Source organism: Sebastes umbrosus, chromosome 16 (assembly GCF_015220745.1).
Source record: "Sebastes umbrosus isolate fSebUmb1 chromosome 16, fSebUmb1.pri, whole genome shotgun sequence".
NCBI classification, from domain to species: domain Eukaryota; kingdom Metazoa; phylum Chordata; class Actinopteri; order Perciformes; family Sebastidae; genus Sebastes; species Sebastes umbrosus.
Window position 1 is genome coordinate 9,606,858 of NC_051284.1, and position 23,647 is coordinate 9,630,504.

At 42.2% G+C, this 23,647-nt stretch overlaps 1 protein-coding gene across 1 annotated transcript; it reads left to right on the forward strand.

Annotated features, from left to right (window-relative positions):
- The first annotated feature begins 678 nt into the window (after positions 1-678).
- Positions 679-23,647, forward strand: LOC119474429. Its single transcript, XM_037746462.1, has 86 exons — positions 679-1,238; positions 1,536-1,744; positions 1,853-1,947; positions 2,058-2,083; positions 2,249-2,270; positions 2,364-2,391; positions 2,497-2,581; positions 2,709-2,855; positions 2,942-3,153; positions 3,261-3,364; positions 3,458-3,576; positions 3,681-3,848; positions 4,040-4,239; positions 4,337-4,449; positions 4,642-4,748; positions 4,888-5,064; positions 5,362-5,570; positions 5,679-5,773; positions 5,884-5,909; positions 6,075-6,096; positions 6,190-6,217; positions 6,323-6,407; positions 6,535-6,681; positions 6,768-6,979; positions 7,087-7,190; positions 7,284-7,402; positions 7,507-7,674; positions 7,866-8,065; positions 8,163-8,275; positions 8,468-8,574; positions 8,714-8,890; positions 9,188-9,396; positions 9,505-9,599; positions 9,710-9,735; positions 9,901-9,922; positions 10,016-10,043; positions 10,149-10,233; positions 10,361-10,507; positions 10,594-10,805; positions 10,913-11,016; positions 11,110-11,228; positions 11,333-11,500; positions 11,693-11,892; positions 11,990-12,102; positions 12,295-12,401; positions 12,541-12,717; positions 13,015-13,223; positions 13,332-13,426; positions 13,537-13,562; positions 13,728-13,749; positions 13,843-13,870; positions 13,976-14,060; positions 14,188-14,334; positions 14,421-14,632; positions 14,740-14,843; positions 14,937-15,055; positions 15,160-15,327; positions 15,519-15,718; positions 15,816-15,928; positions 16,121-16,227; positions 16,367-16,543; positions 16,841-17,049; positions 17,158-17,252; positions 17,363-17,388; positions 17,554-17,575; positions 17,669-17,696; positions 17,802-17,886; positions 18,014-18,160; positions 18,247-18,458; positions 18,566-18,669; positions 18,763-18,881; positions 18,986-19,153; positions 19,345-19,544; positions 19,642-19,754; positions 19,947-20,053; positions 20,193-20,369; positions 20,667-20,875; positions 20,984-21,078; positions 21,189-21,214; positions 21,380-21,401; positions 21,495-21,522; positions 21,628-21,712; positions 21,840-21,986; positions 22,073-22,284; positions 22,392-22,495; positions 22,589-23,647. The coding sequence occupies exons 1-86, from the start codon at positions 1,026-1,028 to the stop codon at positions 22,747-22,749; spliced, it is 10,362 nt and encodes a 3,453-aa protein (XP_037602390.1). The 5' UTR covers positions 679-1,025; the 3' UTR covers positions 22,750-23,647.

The following is a 23,647-nucleotide window of genomic DNA, read 5'->3' on the forward strand; positions in this document are numbered from 1 at the left end:
TAGTTCATCTCATACTCACTGTACTCTTGTTTTTTCAACATGTTATTTTGTACTTGTACAAAATAATGACACTTGTGAAACCCATCAAAGAAGGAGGTGCAGTGTAGCACATCTGGTAAAATGGCATTTTTTTAAATGAAGGTTGATGATGAGTTCAGCAGTGTGCAGAAATGAAGAAAGTCCTGTAGATATTTAATTGAAAAAAAGAGTGCACATTAGCATATTAGCTTGCCCATGTTACCACAAATTATGACAAATAAACTAGCACAACAAGTACATAAATTAAAAAAATCATCATGGATCAAAACAACAAAAATGCATCAAAGGTCACAGTGCTGAATTTGTGTGGTTAACGAAAAAGTCTGATGAACGAAATTATTTTCTTGGAAAGATGCGTCTTATTTTTCCTGACTGATGACTCATGATTAAAAATGTTGTTGTTGTAAGAAAAACATTGATGAAAATGTATTTTCAAGGATTGAGGCTATGAGCGATGAACTGAAGACATCTCAAAGAATTGATGGAAAACTAATCTACACGCACTTCATTCATGCCTACCTATCAAGAAAGGACTTACCAGGTAAGTCCAGGAAAAAGGACAAGAATATGTGCTAAATGGGACAGAGATAATTAATCAAGTGGTATTTAATGAATGACACAAACTAAGAACAATCAGAATTGAATGCAAATTAACTACTACTATGACCATATACCACTCATAATTCACCTCGTTAGCATACAAACATTTTTTTGAACTTTTATTGAATAATCTTATGGCTACATCTTTATCCTATTAAATAATTCACAGAGCCTGGATGCACACAAAATGTGAATGGAAGTGCAAAATGGCTGAAAAGAAATCTTGGAGATTTTTCAATCTTTGCAAGTCTTGAGGATCTTCAAAAAATTAACTACGATTTCTCTGCAGTGAGTAATATATTAATCTATGAATTCACAATATCAATATATATATATGTAATACCAGATATTGACGTTTGTATTTCCTTCTCTGAAAATAATGATGTATGAGTGAAAAAAAAATAATTTCATGTTGTCACCAGAAAAAGGTTCTGGACGCCCTCTCACCAAAGCAGAAAGCTGAGCTGATCCTGGATCCAGACAGTGGCGCTTTGGAGGATGAGGCCTTCGTAAGGGAGGTGTTGGCAAACTTGACAGAGTCCCCTGATGATGAGCAACTCAATCAGTTTTTCCAGACTTTTGCAAACATCAACAAGCAGGTGAATGCATAACTTTAATATGGCCATATTTTCCCACAAAGATGGCTGGCAAACCGGCCATGTGAAACTTGTCCTGGGCTGGATTAATTTTTGCAGAATCGAATAAGGGGCAGAGAATTCACTCTAAATGATACGTTTCTGATATGCTACTTGAATGATTGGCAAGCGATGATGGCTTGAGTGATGCCCCTGATGCACTAATTTCCAAAGATGTGTCACTGAGCGGGCTCTCATTACAATGATTTCAGAAATGTCAAATGTCTCCCTGAACTGATATGTGAATCTTTTTATTTCCAGAAAAACATCACCCTCATCAAAAATCCAGATGTTCGAGATACCATCTTGAACCTGACCTTGACAGCCCTTGCTCCTAGATTTGAAACATATGAGCCTGAAGACTTTGAGCTGTGGTTCCAGGTCAATTTGTTTACTGTGATGGCAAGCCTCCACCCTGGCAGCTTGGTGGTGATCCCCAGTAACATCAGCTGTGCATCCTACGCAGCTATGTAAGAGATGATTTTTCTGAAGTCCACAGCTAGACATTTTGGGTTTGCATGATGATGTTAAACTTTGGCTCCAGACAACTCACAAGGATTTCTGTTTTCTTCCTTTAGACTCACTGGTCTTCAGCGCAGATTGGAATCCCTGCAACTCCACCTTTCCCAGGGTGTGAGATCAAGCATAAAGTCATTCAAGGAGACATTCACACGTACGTGGCAAAACGCTCCGATGACAACTTTTTTCAGAAAAGACGATTACCACTACTGTGATGATAGCTGTACTGATGCCATGCCTTCATTTCAATTTGCTCTCAAACAGGTTGCTCAGTCCCAGATTCCTTCATGGTGAGTTCATTTCTATGGGTGTATTACCTGGATTATACAATATTTGATCAAGATTTACAAGACACACGTTTGGCACATTAACTTTGTTAAGGAGAGCACATTAAATATTTTAACTTTAAGTAAATTTTGCCACTAGACTAACAATTATGCTTTGCTTGTCTCCAGTGCAAGGAGACCCCGGTTCGTGGTAAGTCTATAAATTACGAGCAATTTCAACTTTGATGACAAGATTGCATTCTGAAGGTACAATATCTGATACACAAATATTGTCTTTTCACAGAGGCCCTCATCTGTGCTGCAGTCAATAGGTAGGTGTATTACTGTTTTGTCCAGTGCTGGGTTTGCGTAGGTAAAGTTCTTTTACCCAATCTAACTAAGGTGACAATGCTTTACTTTTTTATTGTTCTCCTCAGATCACAACTTGAACAAAGCCTGTCTGTTGGCAATTCCTCTGAAGCCCTGTGCAATTTTAACATCACTGAGCATGCCTGTTCCTCGGTAAGATTGTTTTTTGTAAACTGTGAATCCCAGAGAAAGATTTTGCTTTTGCAACATTACCATCCTGATATAAATCTCCATAAGCTCTGAGTGTTTGCTTTATTTCTTTTCAAATTTTTTCGCCAAGGCTACACATCTCACAGCCAGAAACTTGGTCACACTACTGAACTGCTCACTGGAAGGCCAAAGGACATACCCAGTAGAGGTCTGGAAGCTTTTCTTCCAAAAAGCTTCTGCTGCACTAGACCAGGCTCTTGAGACATTCGCCACCATGGTAAATCCAATCCCACAATTTCACACAAAGTTAGCATTTCCCCATTGGAATTCTGTGTCAAACCAAAACGATTTTTCCAATTCCAGGCCCCCAACAACAGCAACCCATCCTTGTCACATGCGCTTGAGGCTCTTGGAAATGTGAGAATTGCCAACTTCAGCCAGGCACAACTGCAGAGTAATGCCTTTGTCAGCAGCTGGTTCCAGACAAAGATTCGTCCATTTCTGGCCTCTCCATCCCCCAACTTCCTATTCTGTCTTAGCTCCAAAAACTTCAGCTGCCATACGTACCAGACTGTGTAAGTAAATATGTGATATACTGTATTGCTCCAATGTGAAAAAGATTGCAGAGGAACCTGCCGTTTTCTAGTTGTTTAGATGTTAAAATCCTTCTCTCATATTTTAGCATCCAGGCATTCAGCAGCCAAAGGGCATCCATGGACAGAGAAAGACAGCAAGCAGTCTTCACTCATTTCATCAAGCCATTCCTTTCAAGGAATGACTCATCAGGTAAAGGCAGGCACTCGGGCTCAAATTGGTAAAGTCTTGATAGCATGTGGTGTTTATAGCTTGCCAATGTCTTAATTTCTGTCTTCTTTGCAGATCCTGGCTGTGTTTCATTTATCAGAGGTAGTAAAGAGTGGCTACAGGCAAACCTTGGCAACTTCTCTGGTTTTGCAACCCTGCAGGATCTGCAAGCCCTCAATGCCAACTTCTCCAGCGTAAGTGGCGACTGCGGTTGTAGTATTCCTCTCCCAAACTGAAATGTCTAACCTATGTTTTTGAAATTATTGCTGTTTGATTTCATAATGATTCCCTTTTGTAGGACGAAATATTGTCAGTGCTCACTCCTACTCAGATAGCACAGCTGACACTGAGCTCAGGGGCCTTGAATGACACAGACCTAATCGACGTAGTGTTTGAGCAACTCGAGGAGGGCGATGCTCTGGAAAATGTGGGTGAATTCCTGAACGAGCTGACAGCAAATGGAAAGGTAGGCTACTCTTGAGACCAGGTGTAGATGGACAATCCTGGGCTTTTAACCGAGCATAGTCTAGATATGTACCTAACCCTGTACACCAGTTGTAGGGGACTCATTCATATCAAATATTTTTTTGAAATCCTTTCATGCATCCAGTATGGTGTACCATGGTGTTTAAATCCTTTCATGTCCTCATTTGACAGGTCCCTGATTTCTACCCTGCTGTGAGAGATCGTGTGATGAATAGGACCTTCACTGTCATCAGTCCTCATTTCCCACGCTTCAAGGAAGACGACTGGTTTGATTGGTTCCATCTGATACTGGTTCCTGTCCTCCCGAGTTTCCGTCCAACGATGCTCAAGAATGCGACTGCAAACATAAACTGCACAAACTACCACATTGTGTGAGTAGCGTTTTACAAACAAGCAAGATTGCATTGCAGCAAAGCACAAAATGCTGATGAGAAAATGCATAAGAATGTTTCTTTTCGCCCTTTGCAGTGTGAGTGGGCTAGCCAAAGCTTACCCTGCATTGACATTGCATAGACGACAAGCAATCACAGAAGTTCTGCTGGGCTACCTGAGACAATCTGCCAGCGTCATCAACGAACCAGGTAGGGCTGACGCAGTAAACTCCACTATGTGGTTGCTTGTGTGGGTTTGCCCATGGACTTGAAATTGTGAAAAAATATGTTGAAATGGCACTGAGAAGCAAAATGGCCCTTGACTTGATTCATGTACAGTATATCAATGAAAATAATGCTTGCTAAATGGAATGTATGCTAACGTCCATCTACGTGCCTTAGTTTGCAGGCAGGGAATTCAGAATGATGCCCAATGGCTTGAAGCAAACTTGGGTCCATTTTCCAAATACACAACATACTCTGTCCTCAAAGTCTTCAACCTCTCTGTGGTAAGTCATACATTTTCCTACCAATCTTTCTTGAAAAGAGCAGCACAATTTTCAGAACTTGGAAAATCTTCACATAGGGGTGGTTTTGCTATGTCAAAGAGAAATGCAATTCCTATATGCTCTTTATTTGTGTCATCAGGTGGACATTTTGGACCCCCTCTCACCAAAGCAGAAAGCTGAGCTGATCCTGGATCCAGACAGTGGCGCTTTGGAGGATGAGGCCTTCGTAAGGGAGGTGTTGGCAAACTTGACGGAGTCCCCTGATGATGAGCAACTCAATCAGTTTTTCCAGACTTTTGAAAACATCAACAAGCAGGTGAATGCATAACTTTAATATGGCCATATTTTCCCACAAAGATGGCTGGCAAACCGGCCATGTGAAACTTGTCCTGGGCTGGATTAATTTTTGCAGAATCGAATAAGGGGCAGAGAATTCACTCTAAATGATACGTTTCTGATATGCTACTTGAATGATTGGCAAGCGATGATGGCTTGAGTGATGCCCCTGATGCACTAATTTCCAAAGATGTGTCACTGAGCGGGCTCTCATTACAATGATTTCAGAAATGTCAAATGTCTCCCTGAACTGATATGTGAATCTTTTTATTTCCAGAAAAACATCACCCTCATCAAAAATCCAGATGTTCGAGATACCATCTTGAACCTGACCTTGACAGCCCTTGCTCCTAGATTTGAAACATATGAGCCTGAAGACTTTGAGCTGTGGTTCCAGGTCAATTTGTTTACTGTGATGGCAAGCCTCCACCCTGGCAGCTTGGTGGTGATCCCCAGTAACATCAGCTGTGCATCCTACGCAGCTATGTAAGAGATGATTTTTCTGAAGTCCACAGCTAGACATTTTGGGTTTGCATGATGATGTTAAACTTTGGCTCCAGACAACTCACAAGGATTTCTGTTTTCTTCCTTTAGACTCACTGGTCTTCAGCGCAGATTGGAATCCCTGCAACTCCACCTTTCCCAGGGTGTGAGATCAAGCATAAAGTCATTCAAGGAGACATTCACACGTACGTGGCAAAACGCTCCGATGACAACTTTTTTCAGAAAAGACGATTACCACTACTGTGATGATAGCTGTACTGATGCCATGCCTTCATTTCAATTTGCTCTCAAACAGGTTGCTCAGTCCCAGATTCCTTCATGGTGAGTTCATTTCTATGGGTGTATTACCTGGATTATACAATATTTGATCAAGATTTACAAGACACACGTTTGGCACATTAACTTTGTTAAGGAGAGCACATTAAATATTTTAACTTTAAGTAAATTTTGCCACTAGACTAACAATTATGCTTTGCTTGTCTCCAGTGCAAGGAGACCCCGGTTCGTGGTAAGTCTATAAATTACGAGCAATTTCAACTTTGATGACAAGATTGCATTCTGAAGGTACAATATCTGATACACAAATATTGTCTTTTCACAGAGGCCCTCATCTGTGCTGCAGTCAATAGGTAGGTGTATTACTGTTTTGTCCAGTGCTGGGTTTGCGTAGGTAAAGTTCTTTTACCCAATCTAACTAAGGTGACAATGCTTTACTTTTTTATTGTTCTCCTCAGATCACAACTTGAACAAAGCCTGTCTGTTGGCAATTCCTCTGAAGCCCTGTGCAATTTTAACATCACTGAGCATGCCTGTTCCTCGGTAAGATTGTTTTTTGTAAACTGTGAATCCCAGAGAAAGATTTTGCTTTTGCAACATTACCATCCTGATATAAATCTCCATAAGCTCTGAGTGTTTGCTTTATTTCTTTTCAAATTTTTTCGCCAAGGCTACACATCTCACAGCCAGAAACTTGGTCACACTACTGAACTGCTCACTGGAAGGCCAAAGGACATACCCAGTAGAGGTCTGGAAGCTTTTCTTCCAAAAAGCTTCTGCTGCACTAGACCAGGCTCTTGAGACATTCGCCACCATGGTAAATCCAATCCCACAATTTCACACAAAGTTAGCATTTCCCCATTGGAATTCTGTGTCAAACCAAAACGATTTTTCCAATTCCAGGCCCCCAACAACAGCAACCCATCCTTGTCACATGCGCTTGAGGCTCTTGGAAATGTGAGAATTGCCAACTTCAGCCAGGCACAACTGCAGAGTAATGCCTTTGTCAGCAGCTGGTTCCAGACAAAGATTCGTCCATTTCTGGCCTCTCCATCCCCCAACTTCCTATTCTGTCTTAGCTCCAAAAACTTCAGCTGCCATACGTACCAGACTGTGTAAGTAAATATGTGATATACTGTATTGCTCCAATGTGAAAAAGATTGCAGAGGAACCTGCCGTTTTCTAGTTGTTTAGATGTTAAAATCCTTCTCTCATATTTTAGCATCCAGGCATTCAGCAGCCAAAGGGCATCCATGGACAGAGAAAGACAGCAAGCAGTCTTCACTCATTTCATCAAGCCATTCCTTTCAAGGAATGACTCATCAGGTAAAGGCAGGCACTCGGGCTCAAATTGGTAAAGTCTTGATAGCATGTGGTGTTTATAGCTTGCCAATGTCTTAATTTCTGTCTTCTTTGCAGATCCTGGCTGTGTTTCATTTATCAGAGGTAGTAAAGAGTGGCTACAGGCAAACCTTGGCAACTTCTCTGGTTTTGCAACCCTGCAGGATCTGCAAGCCCTCAATGCCAACTTCTCCAGCGTAAGTGGCGACTGCGGTTGTAGTATTCCTCTCCCAAACTGAAATGTCTAACCTATGTTTTTGAAATTATTGCTGTTTGATTTCATAATGATTCCCTTTTGTAGGACGAAATATTGTCAGTGCTCACTCCTACTCAGATAGCACAGCTGACACTGAGCTCAGGGGCCTTGAATGACACAGACCTAATCGACGTAGTGTTTGAGCAACTCGAGGAGGGCGATGCTCTGGAAAATGTGGGTGAATTCCTGAACGAGCTGACAGCAAATGGAAAGGTAGGCTACTCTTGAGACCAGGTGTAGATGGACAATCCTGGGCTTTTAACCGAGCATAGTCTAGATATGTACCTAACCCTGTACACCAGTTGTAGGGGACTCATTCATATCAAATATTTTTTTGAAATCCTTTCATGCATCCAGTATGGTGTACCATGGTGTTTAAATCCTTTCATGTCCTCATTTGACAGGTCCCTGATTTCTACCCTGCTGTGAGAGATCGTGTGATGAATAGGACCTTCACTGTCATCAGTCCTCATTTCCCACGCTTCAAGGAAGACGACTGGTTTGATTGGTTCCATCTGATACTGGTTCCTGTCCTCCCGAGTTTCCGTCCAACGATGCTCAAGAATGCGACTGCAAACATAAACTGCACAAACTACCACATTGTGTGAGTAGCGTTTTACAAACAAGCAAGATTGCATTGCAGCAAAGCACAAAATGCTGATGAGAAAATGCATAAGAATGTTTCTTTTCGCCCTTTGCAGTGTGAGTGGGCTAGCCAAAGCTTACCCTGCATTGACATTGCATAGACGACAAGCAATCACAGAAGTTCTGCTGGGCTACCTGAGACAATCTGCCAGCGTCATCAACGAACCAGGTAGGGCTGACGCAGTAAACTCCACTATGTGGTTGCTTGTGTGGGTTTGCCCATGGACTTGAAATTGTGAAAAAATATGTTGAAATGGCACTGAGAAGCAAAATGGCCCTTGACTTGATTCATGTACAGTATATCAATGAAAATAATGCTTGCTAAATGGAATGTATGCTAACGTCCATCTACGTGCCTTAGTTTGCAGGCAGGGAATTCAGAATGATGCCCAATGGCTTGAAGCAAACTTGGGTCCATTTTCCAAATACACAACATACTCTGTCCTCAAAGTCTTCAACCTCTCTGTGGTAAGTCATACATTTTCCTACCAATCTTTCTTGAAAAGAGCAGCACAATTTTCAGAACTTGGAAAATCTTCACATAGGGGTGGTTTTGCTATGTCAAAGAGAAATGCAATTCCTATATGCTCTTTATTTGTGTCATCAGGTGGACATTTTGGACCCCCTCTCACCAAAGCAGAAAGCTGAGCTGATCCTGGATCCAGACAGTGGCGCTTTGGAGGATGTAGCCATCGTAAGGGAGGTGTTGGAAAACTTGACAGAGTCCCCTGATGATGAGCAGCTCAATCAGTTTTTCCAGACTTTTGAAAACATCAACAAGCAGGTGAATGCATAACTTTAATATGGCCATATTTTCCCACAAAGATGGCTGGCAAACCGGCCATGTGAAACTTGTCCTGGGCTGGATTAATTTTTGCAGAATCGAATAAGGGGCAGAGAATTCACTCTAAATGATACGTTTCTGATATGCTACTTGAATGATTGGCAAGCGATGATGGCTTGAGTGATGCCCCTGATGCACTAATTTCCAAAGATGTGTCACTGAGCGGGCTCTCATTACAATGATTTCAGAAATGTCAAATGTCTCCCTGAACTGATATGTGAATCTTTTTATTTCCAGAAAAACATCACCCTCATCAAAAATCCAGATGTTCGAGATACCATCTTGAACCTGACCTTGACAGCCCTTGCTCCTAGATTTGAAACATATGAGCCTGAAGACTTTGAGCTGTGGTTCCAGGTCAATTTGTTTACTGTGATGGCAAGCCTCCACCCTGGCAGCTTGGTGGTGATCCCCAGTAACATCAGCTGTGCATCCTACGCAGCTATGTAAGAGATGATTTTTCTGAAGTCCACAGCTAGACATTTTGGGTTTGCATGATGATGTTAAACTTTGGCTCCAGACAACTCACAAGGATTTCTGTTTTCTTCCTTTAGACTCACTGGTCTTCAGCGCAGATTGGAATCCCTGCAACTCCACCTTTCCCAGGGTGTGAGATCAAGCATAAAGTCATTCAAGGAGACATTCACACGTACGTGGCAAAACGCTCCGATGACAACTTTTTTCAGAAAAGACGATTACCACTACTGTGATGATAGCTGTACTGATGCCATGCCTTCATTTCAATTTGCTCTCAAACAGGTTGCTCAGTCCCAGATTCCTTCATGGTGAGTTCATTTCTATGGGTGTATTACCTGGATTATACAATATTTGATCAAGATTTACAAGACACACGTTTGGCACATTAACTTTGTTAAGGAGAGCACATTAAATATTTTAACTTTAAGTAAATTTTGCCACTAGACTAACAATTATGCTTTGCTTGTCTCCAGTGCAAGGAGACCCCGGTTCGTGGTAAGTCTATAAATTACGAGCAATTTCAACTTTGATGACAAGATTGCATTCTGAAGGTACAATATCTGATACACAAATATTGTCTTTTCACAGAGGCCCTCATCTGTGCTGCAGTCAATAGGTAGGTGTATTACTGTTTTGTCCAGTGCTGGGTTTGCGTAGGTAAAGTTCTTTTACCCAATCTAACTAAGGTGACAATGCTTTACTTTTTTATTGTTCTCCTCAGATCACAACTTGAACAAAGCCTGTCTGTTGGCAATTCCTCTGAAGCCCTGTGCAATTTTAACATCACTGAGCATGCCTGTTCCTCGGTAAGATTGTTTTTTGTAAACTGTGAATCCCAGAGAAAGATTTTGCTTTTGCAACATTACCATCCTGATATAAATCTCCATAAGCTCTGAGTGTTTGCTTTATTTCTTTTCAAATTTTTTCGCCAAGGCTACACATCTCACAGCCAGAAACTTGGTCACACTACTGAACTGCTCACTGGAAGGCCAAAGGACATACCCAGTAGAGGTCTGGAAGCTTTTCTTCCAAAAAGCTTCTGCTGCACTAGACCAGGCTCTTGAGACATTCGCCACCATGGTAAATCCAATCCCACAATTTCACACAAAGTTAGCATTTCCCCATTGGAATTCTGTGTCAAACCAAAACGATTTTTCCAATTCCAGGCCCCCAACAACAGCAACCCATCCTTGTCACATGCGCTTGAGGCTCTTGGAAATGTGAGAATTGCCAACTTCAGCCAGGCACAACTGCAGAGTAATGCCTTTGTCAGCAGCTGGTTCCAGACAAAGATTCGTCCATTTCTGGCCTCTCCATCCCCCAACTTCCTATTCTGTCTTAGCTCCAAAAACTTCAGCTGCCATACGTACCAGACTGTGTAAGTAAATATGTGATATACTGTATTGCTCCAATGTGAAAAAGATTGCAGAGGAACCTGCCGTTTTCTAGTTGTTTAGATGTTAAAATCCTTCTCTCATATTTTAGCATCCAGGCATTCAGCAGCCAAAGGGCATCCATGGACAGAGAAAGACAGCAAGCAGTCTTCACTCATTTCATCAAGCCATTCCTTTCAAGGAATGACTCATCAGGTAAAGGCAGGCACTCGGGCTCAAATTGGTAAAGTCTTGATAGCATGTGGTGTTTATAGCTTGCCAATGTCTTAATTTCTGTCTTCTTTGCAGATCCTGGCTGTGTTTCATTTATCAGAGGTAGTAAAGAGTGGCTACAGGCAAACCTTGGCAACTTCTCTGGTTTTGCAACCCTGCAGGATCTGCAAGCCCTCAATGCCAACTTCTCCAGCGTAAGTGGCGACTGCGGTTGTAGTATTCCTCTCCCAAACTGAAATGTCTAACCTATGTTTTTGAAATTATTGCTGTTTGATTTCATAATGATTCCCTTTTGTAGGACGAAATATTGTCAGTGCTCACTCCTACTCAGATAGCACAGCTGACACTGAGCTCAGGGGCCTTGAATGACACAGACCTAATCGACGTAGTGTTTGAGCAACTCGAGGAGGGCGATGCTCTGGAAAATGTGGGTGAATTCCTGAACGAGCTGACAGCAAATGGAAAGGTAGGCTACTCTTGAGACCAGGTGTAGATGGACAATCCTGGGCTTTTAACCGAGCATAGTCTAGATATGTACCTAACCCTGTACATCCAGTTGTAGGGGACTCATTCATATCAAATATTTTTTTGAAATCCTTTCATGCATCCAGTATGGTGTACCATGGTGTTTAAATCCTTTCATGTCCTCATTTGACAGGTCCCTGATTTCTACCCTGCTGTGAGAGATCGTGTGATGAATAGGACCTTCACTGTCATCAGTCCTCATTTCCCACGCTTCAAGGAAGACGACTGGTTTGATTGGTTCCATCTGATACTGGTTCCTGTCCTCCCGAGTTTCCGTCCAACGATGCTCAAGAATGCGACTGCAAACATAAACTGCACAAACTACCACATTGTGTGAGTAGCGTTTTACAAACAAGCAAGATTGCATTGCAGCAAAGCACAAAATGCTGATGAGAAAATGCATAAGAATGTTTCTTTTCGCCCTTTGCAGTGTGAGTGGGCTAGCCAAAGCTTACCCTGCATTGACATTGCATAGACGACAAGCAATCACAGAAGTTCTGCTGGGCTACCTGAGACAATCTGCCAGCGTCATCAACGAACCAGGTAGGGCTGACGCAGTAAACTCCACTATGTGGTTGCTTGTGTGGGTTTGCCCATGGACTTGAAATTGTGAAAAAATATGTTGAAATGGCACTGAGAAGCAAAATGGCCCTTGACTTGATTCATGTACAGTATATCAATGAAAATAATGCTTGCTAAATGGAATGTATGCTAACGTCCATCTACGTGCCTTAGTTTGCAGGCAGGGAATTCAGAATGATGCCCAATGGCTTGAAGCAAACTTGGGTCCATTTTCCAAATACACAACATACTCTGTCCTCAAAGTCTTCAACCTCTCTGTGGTAAGTCATACATTTTCCTACCAATCTTTCTTGAAAAGAGCAGCACAATTTTCAGAACTTGGAAAATCTTCACATAGGGGTGGTTTTGCTATGTCAAAGAGAAATGCAATTCCTATATGCTCTTTATTTGTGTCATCAGGTGGACATTTTGGACCCCCTCTCACCAAAGCAGAAAGCTGAGCTGATCCTGGATCCAGACAGTGGCGCTTTGGAGGATGTAGCCATCGTAAGGGAGGTGTTGGAAAACTTGACAGAGTCCCCTGATGATGAGCAGCTCAATCAGTTTTTCCAGACTTTTGAAAACATCAACAAGCAGGTGAATGCATAACTTTAATATGGCCATATTTTCCCACAAAGATGGCTGGCAAACCGGCCATGTGAAACTTGTCCTGGGCTGGATTAATTTTTGCAGAATCGAATAAGGGGCAGAGAATTCACTCTAAATGATACGTTTCTGATATGCTACTTGAATGATTGGCAAGCGATGATGGCTTGAGTGATGCCCCTGATGCACTAATTTCCAAAGATGTGTCACTGAGCGGGCTCTCATTACAATGATTTCAGAAATGTCAAATGTCTCCCTGAACTGATATGTGAATCTTTTTATTTCCAGAAAAACATCACCCTCATCAAAAATCCAGATGTTCGAGATACCATCTTGAACCTGACCTTGACAGCCCTTGCTCCTAGATTTGAAACATATGAGCCTGAAGACTTTGAGCTGTGGTTCCAGGTCAATTTGTTTACTGTGATGGCAAGCCTCCACCCTGGCAGCTTGGTGGTGATCCCCAGTAACATCAGCTGTGCATCCTACGCAGCTATGTAAGAGATGATTTTTCTGAAGTCCACAGCTAGACATTTTGGGTTTGCATGATGATGTTAAACTTTGGCTCCAGACAACTCACAAGGATTTCTGTTTTCTTCCTTTAGACTCACTGGTCTTCAGCGCAGATTGGAATCCCTGCAACTCCACCTTTCCCAGGGTGTGAGATCAAGCATAAAGTCATTCAAGGAGACATTCACACGTACGTGGCAAAACGCTCCGATGACAACTTTTTTCAGAAAAGACGATTACCACTACTGTGATGATAGCTGTACTGATGCCATGCCTTCATTTCAATTTGCTCTCAAACAGGTTGCTCAGTCCCAGATTCCTTCATGGTGAGTTCATTTCTATGGGTGTATTACCTGGATTATACAATATTTGATCAAGATTTACAAGACACACGTTTGGCACATTAACTTTGTTAAGGAGAGCACATTAAATATTTTAACTTTAAGTAAATTTTGCCACTAGACTAACAATTATGCTTTGCTTGTCTCCAGTGCAAGGAGACCCCGGTTCGTGGTAAGTCTATAAATTACGAGCAATTTCAACTTTGATGACAAGATTGCATTCTGAAGGTACAATATCTGATACACAAATATTGTCTTTTCACAGAGGCCCTCATCTGTGCTGCAGTCAATAGGTAGGTGTATTACTGTTTTGTCCAGTGCTGGGTTTGCGTAGGTAAAGTTCTTTTACCCAATCTAACTAAGGTGACAATGCTTTACTTTTTTATTGTTCTCCTCAGATCACAACTTGAACAAAGCCTGTCTGTTGGCAATTCCTCTGAAGCCCTGTGCAATTTTAACATCACTGAGCATGCCTGTTCCTCGGTAAGATTGTTTTTTGTAAACTGTGAATCCCAGAGAAAGATTTTGCTTTTGCAACATTACCATCCTGATATAAATCTCCATAAGCTCTGAGTGTTTGCTTTATTTCTTTTCAAATTTTTTCGCCAAGGCTACACATCTCACAGCCAGAAACTTGGTCACACTACTGAACTGCTCACTGGAAGGCCAAAGGACATACCCAGTAGAGGTCTGGAAGCTTTTCTTCCAAAAAGCTTCTGCTGCACTAGACCAGGCTCTTGAGACATTCGCCACCATGGTAAATCCAATCCCACAATTTCACACAAAGTTAGCATTTCCCCATTGGAATTCTGTGTCAAACCAAAACGATTTTTCCAATTCCAGGCCCCCAACAACAGCAACCCATCCTTGTCACATGCGCTTGAGGCTCTTGGAAATGTGAGAATTGCCAACTTCAGCCAGGCACAACTGCAGAGTAATGCCTTTGTCAGCAGCTGGTTCCAGACAAAGATTCGTCCATTTCTGGCCTCTCCATCCCCCAACTTCCTATTCTGTCTTAGCTCCAAAAACTTCAGCTGCCATACGTACCAGACTGTGTAAGTAAATATGTGATATACTGTATTGCTCCAATGTGAAAAAGATTGCAGAGGAACCTGCCGTTTTCTAGTTGTTTAGATGTTAAAATCCTTCTCTCATATTTTAGCATCCAGGCATTCAGCAGCCAAAGGGCATCCATGGACAGAGAAAGACAGCAAGCAGTCTTCACTCATTTCATCAAGCCATTCCTTTCAAGGAATGACTCATCAGGTAAAGGCAGGCACTCGGGCTCAAATTGGTAAAGTCTTGATAGCATGTGGTGTTTATAGCTTGCCAATGTCTTAATTTCTGTCTTCTTTGCAGATCCTGGCTGTGTTTCATTTATCAGAGGTAGTAAAGAGTGGCTACAGGCAAACCTTGGCAACTTCTCTGGTTTTGCAACCCTGCAGGATCTGCAAGCCCTCAATGCCAACTTCTCCAGCGTAAGTGGCGACTGCGGTTGTAGTATTCCTCTCCCAAACTGAAATGTCTAACCTATGTTTTTGAAATTATTGCTGTTTGATTTCATAATGATTCCCTTTTGTAGGACGAAATATTGTCAGTGCTCACTCCTACTCAGATAGCACAGCTGACACTGAGCTCAGGGGCCTTGAATGACACAGACCTAATCGACGTAGTGTTTGAGCAACTCGAGGAGGGCGATGCTCTGGAAAATGTGGGTGAATTCCTGAACGAGCTGACAGCAAATGGAAAGGTAGGCTACTCTTGAGACCAGGTGTAGATGGACAATCCTGGGCTTTTAACCGAGCATAGTCTAGATATGTACCTAACCCTGTACACCAGTTGTAGGGGACTCATTCATATCAAATATTTTTTTGAAATCCTTTCATGCATCCAGTATGGTGTACCATGGTGTTTAAATCCTTTCATGTCCTCATTTGACAGGTCCCTGATTTCTACCCTGCTGTGAGAGATCGTGTGATGAATAGGACCTTCACTGTCATCAGTCCTCATTTCCCACGCTTCAAGGAAGACGACTGGTTTGATTGGTTCCATCTGATACTGGTTCCTGTCCTCCCGAGTTTCCGTCCAACGATGCTCAAGAATGCGACTGCAAACATAAACTGCACAAACTACCACATTGTGTGAGTAGCGTTTTACAAACAAGCAAGATTGCATTGCAGCAAAGCACAAAATGCTGATGAGAAAATGCATAAGAATGTTTCTTTTCGCCCTTTGCAGTGTGAGTGGGCTAGCCAAAGCTTACCCTGCATTGACATTGCATAGACGACAAGCAATCACAGAAGTTCTGCTGGGCTACCTGAGACAATCTGCCAGCGTCATCAACGAACCAGGTAGGGCTGACGCAGTAAACTCCACTATGTGGTTGCTTGTGTGGGTTTGCCCATGGACTTGAAATTGTGAAAAAATATGTTGAAATGGCACTGAGAAGCAAAATGGCCCTTGACTTGATTCATGTACAGTATATCAATGAAAATAATGCTTGCTAAATGGAATGTATGCTAACGTCCATCTACGTGCCTTAGTTTGCAGGCAGGGAATTCAGAATGATGCCCAATGGCTTGAAGCAAACTTGGGTCCATTTTCCAAATACACAACATACTCTGTCCTCAAAGTCTTCAACCTCTCTGTGGTAAGTCATACATTTTCCTACCAATCTTTCTTGAAAAGAGCAGCACAATTTTCAGAACTTGGAAAATCTTCACATAGGGGTGGTTTTGCTATGTCAAAGAGAAATGCAATTCCTATATGCTCTTTATTTGTGTCATCAGGTGGACATTTTGGACCCCCTCTCACCAAAGCAGAAAGCTGAGCTGATCCTGGATCCAGACAGTGGCGCTTTGGAGGATGTAGCCATCGTAAGGGAGGTGTTGGAAAACTTGACAGAGTCCCCTGATGATGAGCAGCTCAATCAGTTTTTCCAGACTTTTGAAAACATCAACAAGCAGGTGAATGCATAACTTTAATATGGCCATATTTTCCCACAAAGATGGCTGGCAAACCGGCCATGTGAAACTTGTCCTGGGCTGGATTAATTTTTGCAGAATCGAATAAGGGGCAGAGAATTCACTCTAAATGATACGTTTCTGATATGCTACTTGAATGATTGGCAAGCGATGATGGCTTGAGTGATGCCCCTGATGCACTAATTTCCAAAGATGTGTCACTGAGCGGGCTCTCATTACAATGATTTCAGAAATGTCAAATGTCTCCCTGAACTGATATGTGAATCTTTTTATTTCCAGAAAAACATCACCCTCATCAAAAATCCAGATGTTCGAGATACCATCTTGAACCTGACCTTGACAGCCCTTGCTCCTAGATTTGAAACATATGAGCCTGAAGACTTTGAGCTGTGGTTCCAGGTCAATTTGTTTACTGTGATGGCAAGCCTCCACCCTGGCAGCTTGGTGGTGATCCCCAGTAACATCAGCTGTGCATCCTACGCAGCTATGTAAGAGATGATTTTTCTGAAGTCCACAGCTAGACATTTTGGGTTTGCATGATGATGTTAAACTTTGGCTCCAGACAACTCACAAGGATTTCTGTTTTCTTCCTTTAGACTCACTGGTCTTCAGCGCAGATTGGAATCCCTGCAACTCCACCTTTCCCAGGGTGTGAGATCAAGCATAAAGTCATTCAAGGAGACATTCACACGTACGTGGCAAAACGCTCCGATGACAACTTTTTTCAGAAAAGACGATTACCACTACTGTGATGATAGCTGTACTGATGCCATGCCTTCATTTCAATTTGCTCTCAAACAGGTTGCTCAGTCCCAGATTCCTTCATGGTGAGTTCATTTCTATGGGTGTATTACCTGGATTATACAATATTTGATCAAGATTTACAAGACACACGTTTGGCACATTAACTTTGTTAAGGAGAGCACATTAAATATTTTAACTTTAAGTAAATTTTGCCACTAGACTAACAATTATGCTTTGCTTGTCTCCAGTGCAAGGAGACCCCGGTTCGTGGTAAGTCTATAAATTACGAGCAATTTCAACTTTGATGACAAGATTGCATTCTGAAGGTACAATATCTGATACACAAATATTGTCTTTTCACAGAGGCCCTCATCTGTGCTGCAGTCAATAGGTAGGTGTATTACTGTTTTGTCCAGTGCTGGGTTTGCGTAGGTAAAGTTCTTTTACCCAATCTAACTAAGGTGACAATGCTTTACTTTTTTATTGTTCTCCTCAGATCACAACTTGAACAAAGCCTGTCTGTTGGCAATTCCTCTGAAGCCCTGTGCAATTTTAACATCACTGAGCATGCCTGTTCCTCGGTAAGATTGTTTTTTGTAAACTGTGAATCCCAGAGAAAGATTTTGCTTTTGCAACATTACCATCCTGATATAAATCTCCATAAGCTCTGAGTGTTTGCTTTATTTCTTTTCAAATTTTTTCGCCAAGGCTACACATCTCACAGCCAGAAACTTGGTCACACTACTGAACTGCTCACTGGAAGGCCAAAGGACATACCCAGTAGAGGTCTGGAAGCTTTTCTTCCAAAAAGCTTCTGCTGCACTAGACCAGGCTCTTGAGACATTCGCCACCATGGTAAATCCAATCCCACAATTTCACACAAAGTTAGCATTTCCCCATTGGAATTCTGTGTCAAACCAAAACGATTTTTCCAATTCCAGGCCCCCAACAACAGCAACCCATCCTTGTCACATGCGCTTGAGGCTCTTGGAAATGTGAGAATTGCCAACTTCAGCCAGGCACAACTGCAGAGTAATGCCTTTGTCAGCAGCTGGTTCCAGACAAAGATTCGTCCATTTCTGGCCTCTCCATCCCCCAACTTCCTATTCTGTCTTAGCTCCAAAAACTTCAGCTGCCATACGTACCAGACTGTGTAAGTAAATATGTGATATACTGTATTGCTCCAATGTGAAAAAGATTGCAGAGGAACCTGCCGTTTTCTAGTTGTTTAGATGTTAAAATCCTTCTCTCATATTTTAGCATCCAGGCATTCAGCAGCCAAAGGGCATCCATGGACAGAGAAAGACAGCAAGCAGTCTTCACTCATTTCATCAAGCCATTCCTTTCAAGGAATGACTCATCAGGTAAAGGCAGGCACTCGGGCTCAAATTGGTAAAGTCTTGATAGCATGTGGTGTTTATAGCTTGCCAATGTCTTAATTTCTGTCTTCTTTGCAGATCCTGGCTGTGTTTCATTTATCAGAGGTAGTAAAGAGTGGCTACAGGCAAACCTTGGCAACTTCTCTGGTTTTGCAACCCTGCAGGATCTGCAAGCCCTCAATGCCAACTTCTCCAGCGTAAGTGGCGACTGCGGTTGTAGTATTCCTCTCCCAAACTGAAATGTCTAACCTATGTTTTTGAAATTATTGCTGTTTGATTTCATAATGATTCCCTTTTGTAGGACGAAATATTGTCAGTGCTCACTCCTACTCAGATAGCACAGCTGACACTGAGCTCAGGGGCCTTGAATGACACAGACCTAATCGACGTAGTGTTTGAGCAACTCGAGGAGGGCGATGCTCTGGAAAATGTGGGTGAATTCCTGAACGAGCTGACAGCAAATGGAAAGGTAGGCTACTCTTGAGACCAGGTGTAGATGGACAATCCTGGGCTTTTAACCGAGCATAGTCTAGATATGTACCTAACCCTGTACATCAGTTGTAGGGGACTCATTCATATCAAATATTTTTTTGAAATCCTTTCATGCATCCAGTATGGTGTACCATGGTGTTTAAATCCTTTCATGTCCTCATTTGACAGGTCCCTGATTTCTACCCTGCTGTGAGAGATCGTGTGATGAATAGGACCTTCACTGTCATCAGTCCTCATTTCCCACGCTTCAAGGAAGACGACTGGTTTGATTGGTTCCATCTGATACTGGTTCCTGTCCTCCCGAGTTTCCGTCCAACGATGCTCAAGAATGCGACTGCAAACATAAACTGCACAAACTACCACATTGTGTAAGTAGAGTTTTACAAACAAGCAAGATTGCATTGCAGCAAAGCACAAAATGCTGATGAAAAAATGCATAAGAATGTTTCTTTTCGCCCTTTGCAGTGTGAGTGGGCTAGCCAAAGCTTACCCTGCATTGACATTGCATAGACGACAAGCAATCACAGAAGTTCTGCTGGGCTACCTGAGACAATCTGCCAGCGTCATCAACGAACCAGGTAGGGCTGACGCAGTAAACTCCACTATGTGGTTGCTTGTGTGGGTTTGCCCATGGACTTGAAATTGTGAAAAAATATGTTGAAATGGCACTGAGAAGCAAAATGGCCCTTGACTTGATTCATGTACAGTATATCAATGAAAATAATGCTTGCTAAATGGAATGTATGCTAACGTCCATCTACGTGCCTTAGTTTGCAGGCAGGGAATTCAGAATGATGCCCAATGGCTTGAAGCAAACTTGGGTCCATTTTCCAAATACACAACATACTCTGTCCTCAAAGTCTTCAACCTCTCTGTGGTAAGTCATACATTTTCCTACCAATCTTTCTTGAAAAGAGCAGCACAATTTTCAGAACTTGGAAAATCTTCACATAGGGGTGGTTTTGCTATGTCAAAGAGAAATGCAATTCCTATATGCTCTTTATTTGTGTCATCAGGTGGACATTTTGGACCCCCTCTCACCAAAGCAGAAAGCTGAGCTGATCCTGGATCCAGACAGTGGCGCTTTGGAGGATGTAGCCATCGTAAGGGAGGTGTTGGAAAACTTGACAGAGTCCCCTGATGATGAGCAGCTCAATCAGTTTTTCCAGACTTTTGAAAACATCAACAAGCAGGTGAATGCATAACTTTAATATGGCCATATTTTCCCACAAAGATGGCTGGCAAACCGGCCATGTGAAACTTGTCCTGGGCTGGATTAATTTTTGCAGAATCGAATAAGGGGCAGAGAATTCACTCTAAATGATACGTTTCTGATATGCTACTTGAATGATTGGCAAGCGATGATGGCTTGAGTGATGCCCCTGATGCACTAATTTCCAAAGATGTGTCACTGAGCGGGCTCTCATTACAATGATTTCAGAAATGTCAAATGTCTCCCTGAACTGATATGTGAATCTTTTTATTTCCAGAAAAACATCACCCTCATCAAAAATCCAGATGTTCGAGATACCATCTTGAACCTGACCTTGACAGCCCTTGCTCCTAGATTTGAAACATATGAGCCTGAAGACTTTGAGCTGTGGTTCCAGGTCAATTTGTTTACTGTGATGGCAAGCCTCCACCCTGGCAGCTTGGTGGTGATCCCCAGTAACATCAGCTGTGCATCCTACGCAGCTATGTAAGAGATGATTTTTCTGAAGTCCACAGCTAGACATTTTGGGTTTGCATGATGATGTTAAACTTTGGCTCCAGACAACTCACAAGGATTTCTGTTTTCTTCCTTTAGACTCACTGGTCTTCAGCGCAGATTGGAATCCCTGCAACTCCACCTTTCCCAGGGTGTGAGATCAAGCATAAAGTCATTCAAGGAGACATTCACACGTACGTGGCAAAACGCTCCGATGACAACTTTTTTCAGAAAAGACGATTACCACTACTGTGATGATAGCTGTACTGATGCCATGCCTTCATTTCAATTTGCTCTCAAACAGGTTGCTCAGTCCCAGATTCCTTCATGGTGAGTTCATTTCTATGGGTGTATTACCTGGATTATACAATATTTGATCAAGATTTACAAGACACACGTTTGGCACATTAACTTTGTTAAGGAGAGCACATTAAATATTTTAACTTTAAGTAAATTTTGCCACTAGACTAACAATTATGCTTTGCTTGTCTCCAGTGCAAGGAGACCCCGGTTCGTGGTAAGTCTATAAATTACGAGCAATTTCAACTTTGATGACAAGATTGCATTCTGAAGGTACAATATCTGATACACAAATATTGTCTTTTCACAGAGGCCCTCATCTGTGCTGCAGTCAATAGGTAGGTGTATTACTGTTTTGTCCAGTGCTGGGTTTGCGTAGGTAAAGTTCTTTTACCCAATCTAACTAAGGTGACAATGCTTTACTTTTTTATTGTTCTCCTCAGATCACAACTTGAACAAAGCCTGTCTGTTGGCAATTCCTCTGAAGCCCTGTGCAATTTTAACATCACTGAGCATGCCTGTTCCTCGGTAAGATTGTTTTTTGTAAACTGTGAATCCCAGAGAAAGATTTTGCTTTTGCAACATTACCATCCTGATATAAATCTCCATAAGCTCTGAGTGTTTGCTTTATTTCTTTTCAAATTTTTTCGCCAAGGCTACACATCTCACAGCCAGAAACTTGGTCACACTACTGAACTGCTCACTGGAAGGCCAAAGGACATACCCAGTAGAGGTCTGGAAGCTTTTCTTCCAAAAAGCTTCTGCTGCACTAGACCAGGCTCTTGAGACATTCGCCACCATGGTAAATCCAATCCCACAATTTCACACAAAGTTAGCATTTCCCCATTGGAATTCTGTGTCAAACCAAAACGATTTTTCCAATTCCAGGCCCCCAACAACAGCAACCCATCCTTGTCACATGCGCTTGAGGCTCTTGGAAATGTGAGAATTGCCAACTTCAGCCAGGCACAACTGCAGAGTAATGCCTTTGTCAGCAGCTGGTTCCAGACAAAGATTCGTCCATTTCTGGCCTCTCCATCCCCCAACTTCCTATTCTGTCTTAGCTCCAAAAACTTCAGCTGCCATACGTACCAGACTGTGTAAGTAAATATGTGATATACTGTATTGCTCCAATGTGAAAAAGATTGCAGAGGAACCTGCCGTTTTCTAGTTGTTTAGATGTTAAAATCCTTCTCTCATATTTTAGCATCCAGGCATTCAGCAGCCAAAGGGCATCCATGGACAGAGAAAGACAGCAAGCAGTCTTCACTCATTTCATCAAGCCATTCCTTTCAAGGAATGACTCATCAGGTAAAGGCAGGCACTCGGGCTCAAATTGGTAAAGTCTTGATAGCATGTGGTGTTTATAGCTTGCCAATGTCTTAATTTCTGTCTTCTTTGCAGATCCTGGCTGTGTTTCATTTATCAGAGGTAGTAAAGAGTGGCTACAGGCAAACCTTGGCAACTTCTCTGGTTTTGCAACCCTGCAGGATCTGCAAGCCCTCAATGCCAACTTCTCCAGCGTAAGTGGCGACTGCGGTTGTAGTATTCCTCTCCCAAACTGAAATGTCTTATTTTTTTTTTTTTGCAATTACTGCTGTTCAACCCTTGATCACTTTCTGAATGATCCAGGAAATTCCCTATACTCACATAGTAACGAGAGTATGTGTTACCATTATTACCATATATATGATGCTAATACAGATTGGTTACAATTTCACTTCTATTACAGTTCCTAATCAGCCAATTGAACAGTATCTTAACTTTAGAATTCAGGGTAAAACCCCACACACCAGAGTTTGGTTTAAAAGTGAACCAACTAGGTACAGTTTTATAATCCGCACAAGAGTTTAACTGTCTGAGTTCACATCAGCCCATACAATCTGATTCCAACAGGCAAAAGGATAAAAGTGACAGAGTTACTTGAACTCATTGGGCCCTTTTTGACACCCGACTCACAGCAGCGCACAGCACAGCACAATGCGACTGTCATTGCTAGTTTCAGACCAAAGCATTTGTCATTTTCACGCCCAGCACCCAAGTTGTGTAAGTAGTAAATGTACTTGCGCCCATCTGTGAGCCCATGGGCATGTTGGTCTTAAAATTAGGTGTTGTCAGGTGTATTGTTGGTGCATTGCTATCTTGAGGCAGTAGTAAGCCATTGCATCATTGAGCAACAAAAACCTTGTCTAAAGACAATGCTGCAGTATTTTCCTGCTATTTAAAGGGTGCATTATTCAGATTGTAAGATGCGCCTACTTGTGTTCTCAACACGTGTACACACTGCTTGTTACTCACACAGAGACACGCAGCCGCGTTTTCCTCCTCAGTTTAATAAGTTATCGGTGCATTTTCTCATGTGTATTGGGAGATAGCGGAGGCAGAGGGTCCACTGGCCAAGGACCACATACCTGTCCCTTCCTTCCCTTCACAATATACCCCGGCAACATGAATTAAGCATAC